Genomic DNA, 15896 nt, shown 5'->3' on the forward strand with positions numbered 1-15896 from the left:
ACGAAGCATCTCACATTCAGGCAGGGTTTGGAAAGGATCGCACTCCAAAGACTGATTACATGACTTGAACTTGTGACCTATAGGCCACGCGAAAGTAACTTTACCATTATTCCAAGGCCACTCTTCAAGAACCTCTTTATAATGCTGGAAAATAAACTTTTCAATATTATTACATAATTTTTTATTTTATTTTTAATTTAATCTTAATCTTCTTAAAAACGAAGAACTTTGAAAAAAGTACTTCGATCTTTGATTGTTTATCCCATAATTAACTATTCCAAAATTGTTATCCCAAGTTAAAAATAATATAAAATTATAGTATAACTAAATAAGAATATATTATACTCAAAATAAAAATCTAATTAAGTACTACGCTAAATAATTTTACGTTTTATCGAAAATTTATTATCCCTTTTCTCACATTTTTTTTAATCGTAGATGACTATGGTCAAAATGTGCCTTTCATTTAAGGACTTAACGGGGAAAAAACTATCGTGCATTAAAGATTTGAACAACAACTACTAACAATAATAATACAGCAGACGTCCTTATCCTACTCCAGAGTTCAGACACATTTATTTACTTCACTGTAAACGACAAGTACTTAACTACTCCTACTATGATTTCCAATATTTCCATTCATAATCATTTCCTATTCTTATTATTTTACTCGGGGTATATTTTTCTTCATGTTCTTGAAAAGTAAGAGTGAAAGACCCAAGACTCAGTAGACTTTTTGCAGTCTCTATTCTCACATTAAATTTCCTCTCTTTCTCTCTCTAGATTTCCGAGCCGCCGACTTGCTCACCGGTCCACTTCTCATTTCCGGTCCGGTACTTATCTCCATCAGCTTTCCTTTTAAGCAACCCCATTTGCGTAAAGTTTGCGACTTTCGCCGGTGATTTTGGCATCTGGGTTTTGTTCGTTTACTTTGTTTTGAGCTAATTCTAAATCATGGGTATTTGCTAATTTAGCTTGGTTTGATCAGAACTGGTAGTTGGGTATAAAAAAGAAAGGAAAAAAAGAGAGCAAAGATTGACTGGTAGATACGGCAAAAGGGAAGCAAAATCAAGAACCGTGAAAAGTTTGATATCAAAAAGTTCTATAGATTTCCCTTTTTAGCTACCCCCCAAAAAACCCTAAGAAGTAATTAATCATGCCGGCCGACCCAGATAACTCATCCGCCATGAACGATTCAACAGGCTCAGGTGAAGTAAGTGTTTCTTCTTCAGGTAATCAAGTTCCTCCTCAGAAAGAATCAGCTAAGAAAAAACGAAATCTTCCTGGGATGCCAGGTAAAATTTAGTCTTAACTACAGTTTTTGATGAACCCTAATTACAAAATTCAGTAAAGATTTGATTTTTTGGCCTTCTGTTTTGTTCTTGTTTTGATTAGATCCCGATGCAGAGGTTATTGCTTTGTCACCTAAAACTCTACTGGCGACGAACAGATTTGTTTGTGAAATTTGCAGTAAAGGGTTTCAAAGAGACCAGAATTTGCAGCTGCATAGAAGGGGTCATAATTTGCCATGGAAGTTAAGGCAGAGATCTGGGCAAGAGGTGAAGAAGAGAGTATATGTTTGCCCTGAAACCACTTGTGTTCACCACGATCCTTCACGGGCATTGGGCGATTTGACCGGAATTAAGAAACATTTCTGCCGTAAACATGGTGAGAAGAAGTGGAAATGTGATAAATGTTCCAAGAAATATGCAGTTCAGTCTGATTTAAAGGCTCATTCTAAGATTTGTGGTACTAGAGAGTATAAATGTGATTGTGGCACTTTATTTTCAAGGTGAATTCTTCATGCTCCTTTTAATTGTCCCTGTTATTGCTCTTAAGACTTTTTGTGATGACAATTTAATTTCTTTGGTTTCTAAAGTTGAGAACTTTGTTTGCTAATAATACTATATAGGAGGGATAGCTTTATCACACATAGGGCTTTTTGTGATGTATTAGCTCAAGAGAGTGCAAAAGCAGTACCAGAGAAACCTCCTAATGTTACTAATGAAGAACCTAAGACACAAGTTGCTGCTTCATCATCACCACCACCTACACCGTCGGCGCCTCCACCTGCCGCCGAGTCTCAACCACGACCATCACCACCACCATCTCTTCCTCCGCCGGCAGCTCCAAAGACTTTACCCCCTGCTGCTATTCCTCCGTCAACAACCGTGATATCATTTGTTTCCTCTGTTCAGAATCCAGGTACCTTTTTGAGTTGATGTTTGAAATTTTAAATTTTGTGGATTTTTAGTTTGTCGGTTGTGTGGTTGTTACATACCAAACAAAAGAGCTTTGTTCTTTCTTTATCTTGGAGTCTAGTTAATTTTGTCATTTATTGATCCTTTGTTTTTTCCTTGTATTATTACTCGTTATACAAAGGAAATCTTTCGTATAAATCAATCCAAATCCTATAGATAGAAGTAGGGTCTGAAATAGAAAAACAAAAAGAAATCAAGTAAAATAATTAAAAATGAAGATTCAGTCTGAGATACTATTGGCTAAAGAAAGAAATAAGTGGTATACTTAAATTAATGCAGATACTGTTGTTGATTCTACTTTTGCTACAGATAACATTCTTTTATATGAAAAGTTTTTAACTTTCTGTGCTTCTTTAAACAAGTATGCTATGACTTTTTGTCTTTCTATAATTGTCTAATTTCTGCAGAGTTAAGGGAGAATTCGAACCCAAATTCTGCAGGAGCTGCTAACAAACAGTTTATGGAGGAAACAGCAGCTTTAGTAAGCTTGACTGGAAGTTGTAGCAGCAGTAGTAGCTCTTGTAGTAATGGAAGTACTAGCAGTAATGTATTTGGAAGCTTGTTTGCTTCATCAACAGCTTCGGGAAGTTTGCCATCTCAAGCTCCTGGATTCACTGACTTGTTTCGAGCCGTGGCTCCTGACCGCGTACCTGAAATGGCGCCACCTTCGTCTACGGAACCAATATCTCTCTGCCTAGCGATGAATCATGGTTCGTCAATATTTAGACCAGCTGGACAAGACCGGAGACAATATGCTCCAGTACCACAACCGGCCATGTCTGCAACAGCATTACTGCAGAAGGCAGCTCAGATGGGTGCAGCAGCAACCAGCTCATCATTGTTGAGGGGCCTTGGGGTTATGTCCTCCTCATTGCCTTCTAATGGACAGCAAGAATGGAGCGGGAGACCAATTGAAACCAATGGTGCGTCATTGGCTGCAGGCCTTGGGCTTGGACTACCCTGTGATGCCGGTTCTGGTTTAAAGGAATTAATGTTGGGAACTCCCTCTGTTTTTGGTCCCAAGCATCCTACTCTTGACCTTCTTGGATTGGGAATGGCTGCTAGTGGCGGTCCATCGCCTGGATTGTCAGCTCTCCTAACATCCATGGGTAGTAATCTAGACATGGCGACTGCAGCAGGATCTTTTGGTAGTGGAGATTTCAGTGGGAAAGATTTAGGAAGAAATTCATGATATTGACTTCATTAATGCTCAATGGAAAAATATAACTATACTTGGTCTAGTTGAGAAGGGTCAGGTTTATACTGTACAGGACCATGGAATTTTAGTTGATGGAGCAAAACAAAATGGCAAGCCCAAGTATAGTGCCCTCAGCCCCAAGAATTGAGCATAGACTGGCAGGAGGAAAGCTCTGAGGCAGTTGACACTTTTTAAGATTGTTCTACTGCCTCCTTTGTGTAGGAAAAGAAAAAGGTCTTTTGTTGTTGTACAGTAGAAGCTGATTGTCTATCATAAACTCCTTTGCTGTTTATTACAAATGTAGCTGTTATGTGATTAAATATAAGTAATACTTTTAAGCAAGGTTACATCAAATCTGGTGGAATTGTTATCAAATGTCTCATTAAGGCATTGAGAAGTTGTTTGGTTTGAGCCTTTGAAGGTTAAGGATGTTTACTTCCGGTATAGAATTCAGTCTCACTGATTCGGTGTACAATTATGCATTACTAGTATAATTTAACGTTTTAGTAATGCAACGTTTGGAATTAGAATACGAGTAATAGTAATATCTGAATAAGAGTATCTAAAAAGTGCTTTTACGCTAGGTAGGTAATTTGTACATAGTGTTTTTTGCATTATTATTTATAATATAACAATACTCACATTACTATTTATTGCATAAATATATATTTTGATATTAATCATTGCATAAATAATCTTCATATTATAATTCATGCATAACTAAATCATAGACCTGGTAACTTAAAAGTGTTAATGCTTGCTGTTCAACTCCAAGCTAATTAATCCATTTAAAGACAAAATTTAGCCAACAATGAGGCTTGATCCTAGAAGTGACCACCTCTAGGGTGGACCGAATCCAAGTAATTTATAGAATTGAATTTAATATTTCTGAACCATTTCAACTATATACTTTAACACGAAGCCGGCAAGTTGGTTCCTAATTGTCAACTTTATTAAAAAGAAATTGGCTGAATACCACCATATTTCACAAGCTGCCGAAGTCCTAGTAGACATCAAAGTCGGTGACATTACATACTTTATTAGTATATGTTTAATTGATAAGATTGGAGAAGGGACCATGCCTGAATCATACCACAGGGACAAAAAGTACCAAAGCTTGGATATGGTAGGAGACGTTGAGGTAAATTTGGAGAAAAAGCAGAGATAAATAGTCTTTAGATAAGTTTTAAAAGTGTGGTAATGATTAAAAGTTAGAAGAACTTAAGTCGTAGTTAGAGAAAAGACATAAAATAGAATAGATCAAGTGAATGTGCTGAGGGCTTTTCATAATTGTGCTTTTGACCTCAAACTGAAGGAATCTGATGCAAGGATTTTCTTTATTAACATCAATTTCTCAATCGCGCCTTAACTATTCCAAGAGTATTTGCTATCTTCTATCATCACAAAATCGTAAGTGATGAATATTTATGCTCACCGAGACTTAATCAGGAAAAAAGAAAATTATTTAGTGATTTTTGTGTCGCGTAGAGTTTAAACATTGAATGTTTATAATTTTTAAATACTTTATTGACGTCTCTGTCACAGCTAAGGGCTGAGAGTTTTCTTACCATTTTCCAATTCCACTTTGACTTGGAACTCCAATTGGGACATCTCATCTTGGAGAACTATCCTCTGGAAACGAAAACGCGTCAGGTTAGCATCAGTTTAAGTTGCAACTCAATTGTCTTCTAATTAATATCATTTCTTTAATAGTACTACTGCTATATACTGATAAAATAATAATGAGCTACTGTTGAAGTTTACGCCTTATTCTTGTCGTTTATTTTTGTCTGGTAGTAGTAACCTGGAATAATGAATTATGTTATGATTTATCTTTGGATGAGGTCATTAACCATGGTCTCTCACCTAATCTTCCTTTTTTTTAATATGCGACATTATATAGGTTTGCTTCCTCTCTGTTCAAGACCTATCACAACTCATGATTTTTACTTATTTTCTTCCTAAATAATATTATATGATGACAACAACAATTACCTACAATAAAGAGAGTAGAAATAAAACTGATTCAAGTTTATGTCTGGACACTTTTGGACCTTTTGGTGCCTGTTGATGAACTGAATGCAATTTTTTTTTAACTAAATGTGGAGATGTTGACTTGACGCATTTGGAGAGTAAAGCCCAGGGCCCCGGTTTGGGGGGGGGGGGGGGGGTTATTAAGGAGGGTGGATCCGTGGATGTAACGAGGGCATTCAAGCTATATGCAAGTTTTTCCTCACTGTGAGGCTATAAATGCCATGTTTTTTGTACCAAATAGAATACTGAATTGTAGGAAGATTTGAATTCAAACTTTGTAGAATGGGACCAGTAATTTAATTTATGTGGTCGACCCTTGTAACCAAATAAAAAAAATTCCCAGCATCATTTTCACAAGTGTGGGTTGCTCTTGTGGTGAACACCCTCTACTTCCAACTAAGATGTTGTGAGTTCGAGTCACCCCAAGAGCAAGTGAAGAGAAGGAGCCGAGGGTCTATCGGAAACAGCTTCTCTACTCGAGAGTAGGGGTAAGGTCTGCGTACGCACTATCCTCCCCAAACCCCACTAGTGAAATTATACTGGGTTGTTGTTATTGTCCCAGTATCATTTTCACCTAATTAGGCTTATAGACACTAAACGAGGAACCTCTTAACTTCAGCTTGAACCACATGGGATTAATAATCCAAAGACTTATAGTTTCAAAATGGGAAAATAACTATGCATAACCGCTCTCAAAATAATAATCCAAAAATATATATTTTTTTATTTATATATATATATTTTTTGGCTATCAAATACAAATAGTTTCTGACGTTTAGCAGTGTTAAAGATGGAAACTTTTCTACTCTCTTGTATGAGAAGTTAGTGGAGCAATGGTGCAATAAACGTTTTGAAAAAAGTAATGGGTTGACAGTGGAATCATTTTTGGGCAGCAACGATTTAAATTGAAGGGCCTGTCAATAAAAGATAAGGATAGCCAAAACATTAATCTTGTAGGTCCCATTAATTGGTTCATGATGCCTACATAATATCCAAGGCAATTTCCAAATCCCTCTCAACTCCACCTATTGTGTTTTTATAAAAAGTACAAACACTTACTTTTCTACTTTTATATACGAGTATTTCTTTTATTCGTTGGATTTATTAGTAAATGTATCACAAACTTTATACGCTTTTCATTTTCTATCTTTTAATGAAGCTACATATCCTATACCAGAAAGGACATACGTACTACTACTGTTCAATAATGCTCATTGCTATGGTCCTGGAAATTTCTGATTCTTATATGTGCACAGTAACCCTATTTTAAAATACTTTTAAAAAATCTCGGGGTTGGGGAGAGAAATCTATATCTATATCTATATTATTATAAAAACACGAATGTTACACGCTAAATATTGAACGACAAAAATGTCCCTGAAATATTGACCGACTTTTTTACCCTTCATATTTAAATCATGTCTTCAACATTAATATCCAAAAACGTAAAAACAGTTCATTAGTTGTAGAATTCAAGTCATTGAAAACTAAAGGTCCTATTTGTATTAGAACTCCAATGGCAAAGCCACGGCTTAAATGTTCGTTTACATAAAGGTTTTGCCTAAAATTTAAAAGAAATTACCTTTAAGCTTATTTATGTTCTACATTGGTGTTGGCAAAAGGAGTTACTTTAGTTTTTCTTTGTCTGATAACCAGCAGTAATGGATTTTGTTCTAATTTAATTTGTCGAATTAACTGAAAACAAGAAATAAATAGGCATAAGGAAGTTGATGAAAATCAGGAAGATGAAGAGTGGATCTTCGACGCCATCTATTGTTTGTTCGTCCAGAGATAAACGTGTACATGTTAAATAGAGGCTTGGAGAGATTAGTTAATTAGTAACTTATAATTGTGAAGCTTCAAAAAAAAAGTATCCAGCAAGGATTCTTTCTTAAGAGGTATGAGATATTTAGGTGAAAAGTTCTAATGTTTACACACACAAAGCAAATTGTAAACATACATAGGGAGTTGTATGGACATTATAGTTCTTTTGGTTTTATGATCCGATAAGAGACATCGATTTATACTATTAGAAACTAAAGCAAATCCTTCAATATTGCACTTAAAATTCTTCTTGATGAGTTATTCTATAATAGAGTCAATGTTCATAACAAATTTTAATGACTAGCAGTAACTTTTCGTGCTCTTTATTATTTTCTATTTTAAAAATCAAACAAGTGTATTCATAGTATGAATGAGAGTAAAAAATTACATGTATCATTTTTTATTTCACAAAGATAACTATTGATAAAGAATATATGTGCAATGCATGTTCCCATTGACGATACTATTGCATTGTTCCCACATTAGTGGCTTTATTCGGTCTTTTTGTATATGATTTTCCAGTAAATTTAATGTATTGTTCTTTCATATAAATGATAAACTAAAGATTTACGTGCAACGCACGTACATAGAAACTAGTATTATATTAAAAGCACGAAGGTTCTTAGCGAAATATCATTCGCTTTTTTTACCCTTAAAAAATAGATTTCGACTAGACAAAATAGTCATTTAATTATTATCATAATATTTAGTACTTTGAAATTAACTAAGATGCTGATTATTAAATATTTACTTATTTGAACTAGGTGAGAAGTCCTAAAATTTAGGAATTTAAAGTCAATTAAAATTCTACCTTACATTAACTTTTTCCTTTATTTAAACTATATATGTAACATAATAATATTTACTACATGTTACTTTTCATGTATGTATATTCTGCAAAAAAAGAGTAAATTAATGAAATTAAAGTAACAAACTCATCCTGCAATTTTTATGCTAATAAAGAACACGTTAAAAAAATGAGCAAAATTCATTTATAGCCCATCGGCCCAAACATATATCATTCAGTAGTCCAAAATTATAATATACATTTTATAACCTAAAATAATTCTAGCGGCTAGCCACAAGATCTGTTTCGTCGGCGGCAGATTGTCTTCATGAGCGACGTCGACCTCTCTCCTCAACGACCAAAGAAAAAGCATACGCCATAAAACTCTTCCACACAAATAGTTCAAAACCTTAAAACATATCTTAGTTGTATCACTATTGCTGAAAAGTGGCAGAAAGAATAAGAATGGAAGGATGGGAGGAGGAAGCAGAACTAACATGGCCGGAAAATTGAGTTTTTTGACAAAATCCGGCACAAATAGTTGTAGTAGTTCAATATAGAGTAATTTCACGCGAAAGAGACACGTTTAAGTTTGAACAGTGTTTAAAGTCAATACTTAGCATAGAAGTATGGAAAATAGACTCTCACTATACAAAAAATATACTCAATTTATTCCAGTTTATGTGAACCTATTTTCTTTTTGGTCTGTTCCAAAAAGAATGACCCTTTTCTAAATTTGATAATAATTTAGCTTAAACTTACAATTGTACCCTTAATGATAAGCTTTTATAACCCCACAAATACTCTGGACCCCTTTTTGACTTGTTTAGGACCACAAATTCCAAAAGTCTTCATTTTTTCTTAAATTTCGTACCCAGTCAAACATGTTCACATAAATTGGAACGGAGAGAGTAATAAATAGATTGTCACTATACAACATATATACAAAATAGACCGTCAGTATACAAAAAATATACAAAATAGTCTGTCACTGTACAATTTATATACAATAGACTGTCACTATACAAAAAATATACAAACACTATACAAATATATACTAAATAGACCGTCACTATACAATACAACAACAAAAACCACAACAACGATCCAGTATAATCCCACTAGTAGGGTCTGGGGAGGGTAGTGTGTACGCAGACCTTACCTCTACCCTGGGGTAGAGAGGCTATTTCTGATAGACCCTCGGCTCCCTCCCTCCAAGACCTCCCCACTTTGCTCTTGGGGTGACTCGAACTCACAATCTCTTGGTTGGAAGTGGAGGGTGCTTACCACTAGAGCAACCCACTTCCCACCGTCACTATACAATATATATACAAAATATACTGTCATTATATAAAAAATATTCAAAATAGACTGTCACTATACAAAAAATATACAAAATAGACATTTCGGTCTATTATGTTTGGGCCAAAGGGCCATTTCGTGTAAGTGAGAAAAGACATGAGCTATTAAAATTTTGTGGGGCTATAGAGGGTAGTTTTCTCTAGAATTGGAAGTATACTCAAATTTTTTGTACAATGAAGCTAGTCGAACCAAAAACCACTAGAGTGGATCAAACTCCTAAATATGATTAATTCATTATTTTGAAGCTTGCAAATTTGTATTAATTTTTATATTATAACGCAAATATATTTTTTAAAATATTTTTTATGACACGCGCAATGCACGTATGTTAAGACTAGTCTTATATAAAGTTGATTATCACTTTTAACTACCACACCTTTTACCTCCTTTTTTTCTCAGCGAAAATTGGCAATCTAAAAATATCTTTAAAAATCATGATAACTGGTCGCTAAAACTAGATAAATAGCGCCAAAAGAAAGAGGCGCCAATTTTATATTCTCACACACTCTCTCTTTTTCTCTTTAGTAAGGAAATTGTAGAATACGTATCAAAATTAGACTGGGCAGTTTCCGAATCTACTCGAGACTCTGTCTCCACAAGTCAGGAAGCGTGTAGATGTTCCACAAGAGCTTCGATCAGGTTCGTGATTGGTTAAATTTCGAACTTTTCTGTGCTCTTCGTTGCTTTGATGACCAATTCACTAGTGTTGTTATGTCTATAATATGGTGCTGTTGATTTGAATCTTTACTGAGTTCAGAATTTAGTATGCTTTTGTTGTAATGTTTAATTTGTGAAGATTAATATGTGTAGCCGTATTAGATTGTTTGAACGGTTGCTGTTATTTCTTTGTACTAAACTTTTGGGAGATTGATTCGTCTCACTTTCATAGAAGTCATCTAGGATTGCACACCGTCCGTTCGACTAATTGGCTATATTAATTTTGAAGCGTTAGAACTGACCATCTTTTTATCCCAACCGCTTGTTATGTGAATGTGATTAACCATGGGATCAATTCTATAGTTATGTTTTACTTTTACGCACACTGGTTTGATGGAAAATCAAGCTAGATGTGGGATAAGTCTAAGTTGAGTCGAGTTCTGTTACTGCATGTTATGTATCTTGAACTTCTTGTATTAATGGATGTCGCATGAAGTACCTTTTTATGAAAGAGTGCTGTTGTTTGGAGAGACAATGAGTAGAGCATCCATGATAGTTTTTAATAAGGGCATTGCTAGTCCACGAGTCTCTGTTTCCACAGTATGAGTTCTAACTGGTATACAACTATGCTAAGTGAAAATAAGGGCTCTGATTGTTAGTACAGTTCCTATTTATTGATTGAAACTATATATGCTAAGTAGTAGTACTGTTTTCTTGTTCAACAAGAAGATAGAGAATCCCCGATCATACCTCCCCCAACTTGAACTTAGAGGAAGTAAGGCAGTGAAGTAGCTTACCCTCCACCCATTTGGAAAGTTGATCAACAACGCCTACTTGATATCATCATTCTTCATCACAGGGAAAGTTACCTTTATGCTTATACCGCTTCCCTTCAATGAAATTATTCTTGGTTACATTATCTGAGGAAGAGTTACCTTTTATTGAAGTATTCACGATTACATGATCAAATATATTACATAAGCCTCAAAATGAACCAAAAAAGGCACGAAATTGCTTATATATTGAAAAAGTATTCACTCCACACCACATCAACGAACTACTGGCGATGTTCTGAAAGACACCACAAAGGAGACAACCGGGTCATGTTCATGCTGTTTTAAGGAATGTTCTTTTCCTCCGTGCGTAAGGACCCTGCTCCTCTTCCTCGGTTTCTTCTTCTTGATGCCTTCTTTCCATTTCTTCTTCCTGTCTCCTAGCTGCTTCTTGTTGTCTCTGGGCTTCTTCTTGCCTTCTTTTCTCAGCCTCTCTTGCCGCCTCCTCTTCTTTTCTTCCTCCTTCCTCCTCCTCCTCCTCTCCCCTCTCTCCTCTCCTTGTTTCCTCCTCTTCTTCTTCTTCTTCATGTCTCCTTGTTTCCTCTCCCTCCCTCCTGGCTTCCTCTGCTTGTCTTTCCCTTTCTGCTTCCTCTCGTTCCTGTCTCCTTCTAGCTGCTGCTTCCTCCTCTCTCCTACTTGCTTCCTCCGCCTCTCTCTGCGCTTGTTCCTCCCTCCTCCTTGCTGCTTCTTCCTCTCTCCTTCTTGCTTCCTCTGCCTCCCTTTGTGCTTCTTCCCCCTGCTGCCTAGCTGCCTCTTCCTCTTCTCTTGTCCTCGCTTCTTCTGCCTCTCTCTCAGCTTCTTCTTCCTGTTGCCTTCTAGCTGCTTCTTCCTCTTCTCTCTTCCTAGCTTCCTCTTCTTCTTGTCTCCTTCTGATTTCTTCTTCTTGCCTTCTGGCTTCCTCCTCTTCCCTTCTCCTGGCTTCTTCTTCTTGTCTCCTCCTTTGTTCCTCTTTCTCCCTTGTTGCCTCCTCTTCTCGTCTTCTTGCTTCTTCTGCCTCTCTCTTTCTTCTTTCTTCTTCAGCCTTCCTTGCTTCTTCCTCTTCCTTCCTTCTAGCTTCCTCTTCTTCCCTCCTCCTTTCTTCCTCCCTCTGCCTTGCCTCCTCTTCTTCCCTTCTCCTTTCTTCCTCCTCTGCCCTCCTCCTTTCTTCCTCCATTAATCTCACTTCTTCTTCAGCACAAGAAGTACACTCCAGTATGACTGACTCACCCTGTGCCTCCAGAATCCGATCGATTGTTGTGTTAGTCACATTAAAGGAAGCTGCCAAGATTTGCCTATCCAGTGTTCGGAGGACTGAAGCCTTCCCTGTTAGGTACTGAGGATGATGTCTCTTTGTAGTTGTACTAAAACCAACAAAGACAAATGAGTTGTTGTTGAAAGCCATTTGAGCCATAGGACGAAACCTTGGCACTGCAAATACATCTCCTTCTTCCACCTTAAACCTCATGTTTTGGCATCCTTGCTTTGTTCCCGTGCTTGAGCAAACTACCCTTACCATTCCTTCTCCTTGCAATGCTATTCCTATTTCAGTTGCCGTTGGATTCCAGTGTGGCGCCATCATTGATCCCTTGGTTAAGTTCACTACATAAATACCAATGTGGGAACCCTTTAATGCGGGTAATTTTTTCCGTGTAATTACAGTGCTCCAGCCATTGCAATTCTCAAAATCTGGTTTCTCTTTGAAAATATTGAACAATTCAGTCTTCTTTTTATTGCTTTGGGAGTCAAAGAAACCGTGACCACCCTTTCCTAGAAGACTTTTCATGAATTGAGCCTCCATTTCCCACAGGGTCTTTTTTGTTGTCTTGGGCACACCATGTATGATGGCTGGTACTTCTGTCCCATTCAACACTTCATCTATCACATCCTCTGGTACCTTCACAAAGAAAGTTTTGCATACATAGTCACAATTTACCCCTTAACATGACTCTTTTTATTAAATTATCCCCAAAAAAAACAGAAAAAACTCAAAATGAATTTAAGTTATACTCTAACAGTATAACAAATTTATACTAACATTGCAATTTAACCTACTTCCCAAATATATTAGACTTTTTATGAAGAGTTAAATTATATATTAATAGTGCACAAAATTTAATACTATCAATTATATGTTTAAACTAAATAGAGGGGAGTTACATGAAATGCCGCCTGGAGAACTTTCCTATCGAATCCAAGAACCATATCACGGATGCTAGAGTATGGTCCGGACAACGGCTCCTGCATATATACGAGGAAATTCATTTTTGATCAAGAAAAATGCAAAATTAAGTATTAACATAAAAAATGGACGAGAACAAAGAATATTACTCTCAAATCATCCCCTGAATTGGTAAAGATGGAATAAACTCTAAGTTTCTGTCGCGCAGGCTCTAAGTTGCTCTCTATGAAGAAAATAGTTCCAAAGGGCAACCTGAAAACATCTCCAATTCTTAAATCCACTGACTTTTGTTCAGTTTCATCCATCCAAGTCAGCCTTCCCGACCCTTCAATCATCATTCCACCGAAATATCAAAAAACAAATAGTTGAGATTTTATCAATAAAACAAATAAAATGAGACAGATCAAGTGAAGAAAAGAGGACAGAAATGTAAAATCAATACCAGTGTGGACATAGAAGACCATATCTGCATGTAGAACAACAGGAAGGAAGAGGGAATTGGGCTCCAATGTGATGAACTGAAGATGATAGGAACCGGTGATTCCATCAGCTACTCTGACTGAAGAGACCTCCCCATTTTCAGTTGAAACTACTAGTTTTCTTTCTCCTCTCTTCACCAGAGGCCCCAAACCCCATTCCGTACTTGGGGTTATTCCTTCTCGCCCACTCAAAGCTGTTACATGGATCGCCACATTACTGATAATAACCATAAACAGCAGAAACTTAAACAAGATTCTGCAACATTCAAATGGCGTCGAGACAGATTTTTTATCCGACATTGCCTTTAGTTTTTAAACAAACATGCACAGTCCTGACGATCACTGGCAGTGAGAAAAGAGAGAGTAAAACACGAGGTTTTGAAGAAGGAAGATGTGATGGAAGGGAGTTACGTGGCTTTTGCATGGACACGTGCTTGTTTCTACTTCACACGTGGCTTCCTTTTCTGACTGATGATTCCTCCCATGCACTGCTCTTTGACTTTTTCCGTACTGTTTCCATTTAGGAGCTTATCTTCTTGTTCATTTCCATCAGCCTTTCGGCCTAATAATCCTTATTATCTTCTAGCTCTTGTATTAGAGACATCTATTATCTTGAATAACGAAGAATTAATCCAAATAGACGTCCAATTTATCACTTAAATTAAAAATACTATATAATATATATATAATTTATGTATATGATTAAAAAAAAATAATAATTAATATTAACCGGCTATTTGTATAAAGATCCCTTAGAATAATTGCATAGCGAAAAGTAGGTAAAATGAGGATACAGACGCAACTTACTTACTCGATGAAGGGAAGTCATAATTTAGATGGAATGGATTTTGCTTCAAAAGAGTCAATGCTAAAATATATAAGTTAAGTCTACTTTTATTAAATTTCTGCATAATATATAAAATTTCTATCAGAGAATTAGATTTTATCGAACTCACAAACTCATTATCAACCGGTGATTTTGTCGAGCTAACAAATTCATAGTTAACCAGTCGCTTGTTAATCGGTACATTGGATACTACAGTTTGTTTCGCGTAGCTGAGTCAATAATCTTCAACAAAGGTTTTCGAATCTATACTGCGTCACATTTTATTATGAGGAAATTGCAAATTCTAACGATTCTGAGTCAGCTATATAGTAGAGAATAAAGAAAGACATATTTCGTTCAGGACCATCGTTTGTTAGGCTTAATCTCCTTAGAAACTGGAAGTGGACCTCGAATTTCTTTGTCTTTCCCCAAGGTCCGGCTCTAATCTGGAGAAGCCCAATTTTCGTACGTTTACCCACATAGATAGTCTTGAATTTTTGTCCTTGTTTTGCTAAATTTTAAATTTAACGAGTGTTGTCCCTCGCTTGCTTCATGAAAAACACTTTTAACTTTTGCCCTTAAAGTGCAAGTGAAGTTAAACGATAAAGACCGCTCCAAAAAGTGTCATATTTCTGCAATTTTAACTTGCAATCATAGATGTAGGGTGTTGGAAAGTTTTAAGTTCTTCGTAAACAAAATTGAAAACCATTTGGTTACCGAAAAGCATATTTTGATTTCTGAAAATCAAACGAAACTTTTTTGAAGTAAATTTTATGAGGAAATGAATTTGCTATGAAATGAGACAAAGCATAACATGAAACTTTGCTTATTCACCACATTACATAAAATCATGAAGATATGGTCAGGATTGGACTCCAGGAAGGACTGTACAGTGGAGATAAATGGACTTATGTTTCAAATTCAGCAACATTGTCCACTAATGAAGTGCAAATCTGTGTGGGTGAAACTAGTAATAACCATACACTGGGTGGCAGAAAATGGGCCAATTTTTAGCCCATTGCTTTGGATCGTCTTTTCCAATGAGGCCCTTATAAATTCATCAATAAGCCTACCTCGTATCAGCATATGTTTCAACGCTTGGTTTAAACAATGTAATTTATGAAACATTTTAATATATTGCTAAGTATTTGATATTTTCTATTAAAAAAAAATAAGTTTCAATATACCTCAGTAGACAGCTCTCTGACTATTTCGAATTTTATTAAATTTGATGTTATTCCAATTGGATCTCCCATACTTCATTGTTTGGCATGTAAAAAAATAAAATCTTAGGATAAATCAAGGTGTGACTCTTGTAAATCTATAAAGTGCTTTTATATTTTCACCCCTTGTAAGCATCACGAGGTAAAGTTTATAACACATTCTATTTTATACGATGAAGATGTAAAATAGAATTCATAGGTATATGCCTCACTGTTGAATTCTATTTCTATAAACTTTTGGGACCACTGTGTCA

The 15896-nt window shown here is 36.0% G+C and overlaps 2 protein-coding genes and 1 long non-coding RNA gene across 4 annotated transcripts; 2 read left to right on the forward strand and 1 right to left on the reverse strand.

Annotated features, from left to right (window-relative positions):
- Window positions 1-710: 710 nt before the first annotated feature.
- LOC104087644 (zinc finger protein GAI-ASSOCIATED FACTOR 1-like) lies at window positions 711-3813 on the forward strand. Its single transcript, XM_009592177.4, has 4 exons — window positions 711-1295; window positions 1396-1792; window positions 1913-2205; window positions 2669-3813. The coding sequence occupies exons 1-4, from the start codon at window positions 1157-1159 to the stop codon at window positions 3451-3453; spliced, it is 1614 nt and encodes a 537-aa protein (XP_009590472.1). The 5' UTR covers window positions 711-1156; the 3' UTR covers window positions 3454-3813.
- Window positions 3814-5004: 1191 nt separating this feature from the next.
- On the forward strand, window positions 5005-15613 carry LOC108943624 (uncharacterized). 2 transcript variants are annotated; one of them, XR_004504600.2, is made up of 3 exons: window positions 5005-5112; window positions 9992-10105; window positions 15276-15613. It is a non-coding gene; the product is annotated as an uncharacterized lncRNA (long non-coding RNA). The 2 variants fall into 2 exon arrangements; XR_004504598.1 differs by lacking the exon at window positions 5005-5112 and having other exon boundaries at window positions 9849-10105.
- On the reverse strand, window positions 11040-13955 carry LOC104087645 (vicilin-like seed storage protein At2g18540). Its single transcript, XM_009592179.4, has 4 exons — window positions 13557-13955; window positions 13264-13439; window positions 13093-13173; window positions 11040-12829 (listed from the first exon to the last, which is right to left on the reverse strand). The coding sequence occupies exons 1-4, from the start codon at window positions 13891-13893 to the stop codon at window positions 11231-11233; spliced, it is 2193 nt and encodes a 730-aa protein (XP_009590474.1). The 5' UTR covers window positions 13894-13955; the 3' UTR covers window positions 11040-11230.
- Window positions 15614-15896: the final 283 nt, after the last annotated feature.

Source organism: Nicotiana tomentosiformis, chromosome 2 (genome assembly GCF_000390325.3).
Source record: "Nicotiana tomentosiformis chromosome 2, ASM39032v3, whole genome shotgun sequence".
Classification (NCBI taxonomy): Eukaryota; Viridiplantae; Streptophyta; class Magnoliopsida; order Solanales; family Solanaceae; genus Nicotiana; species Nicotiana tomentosiformis.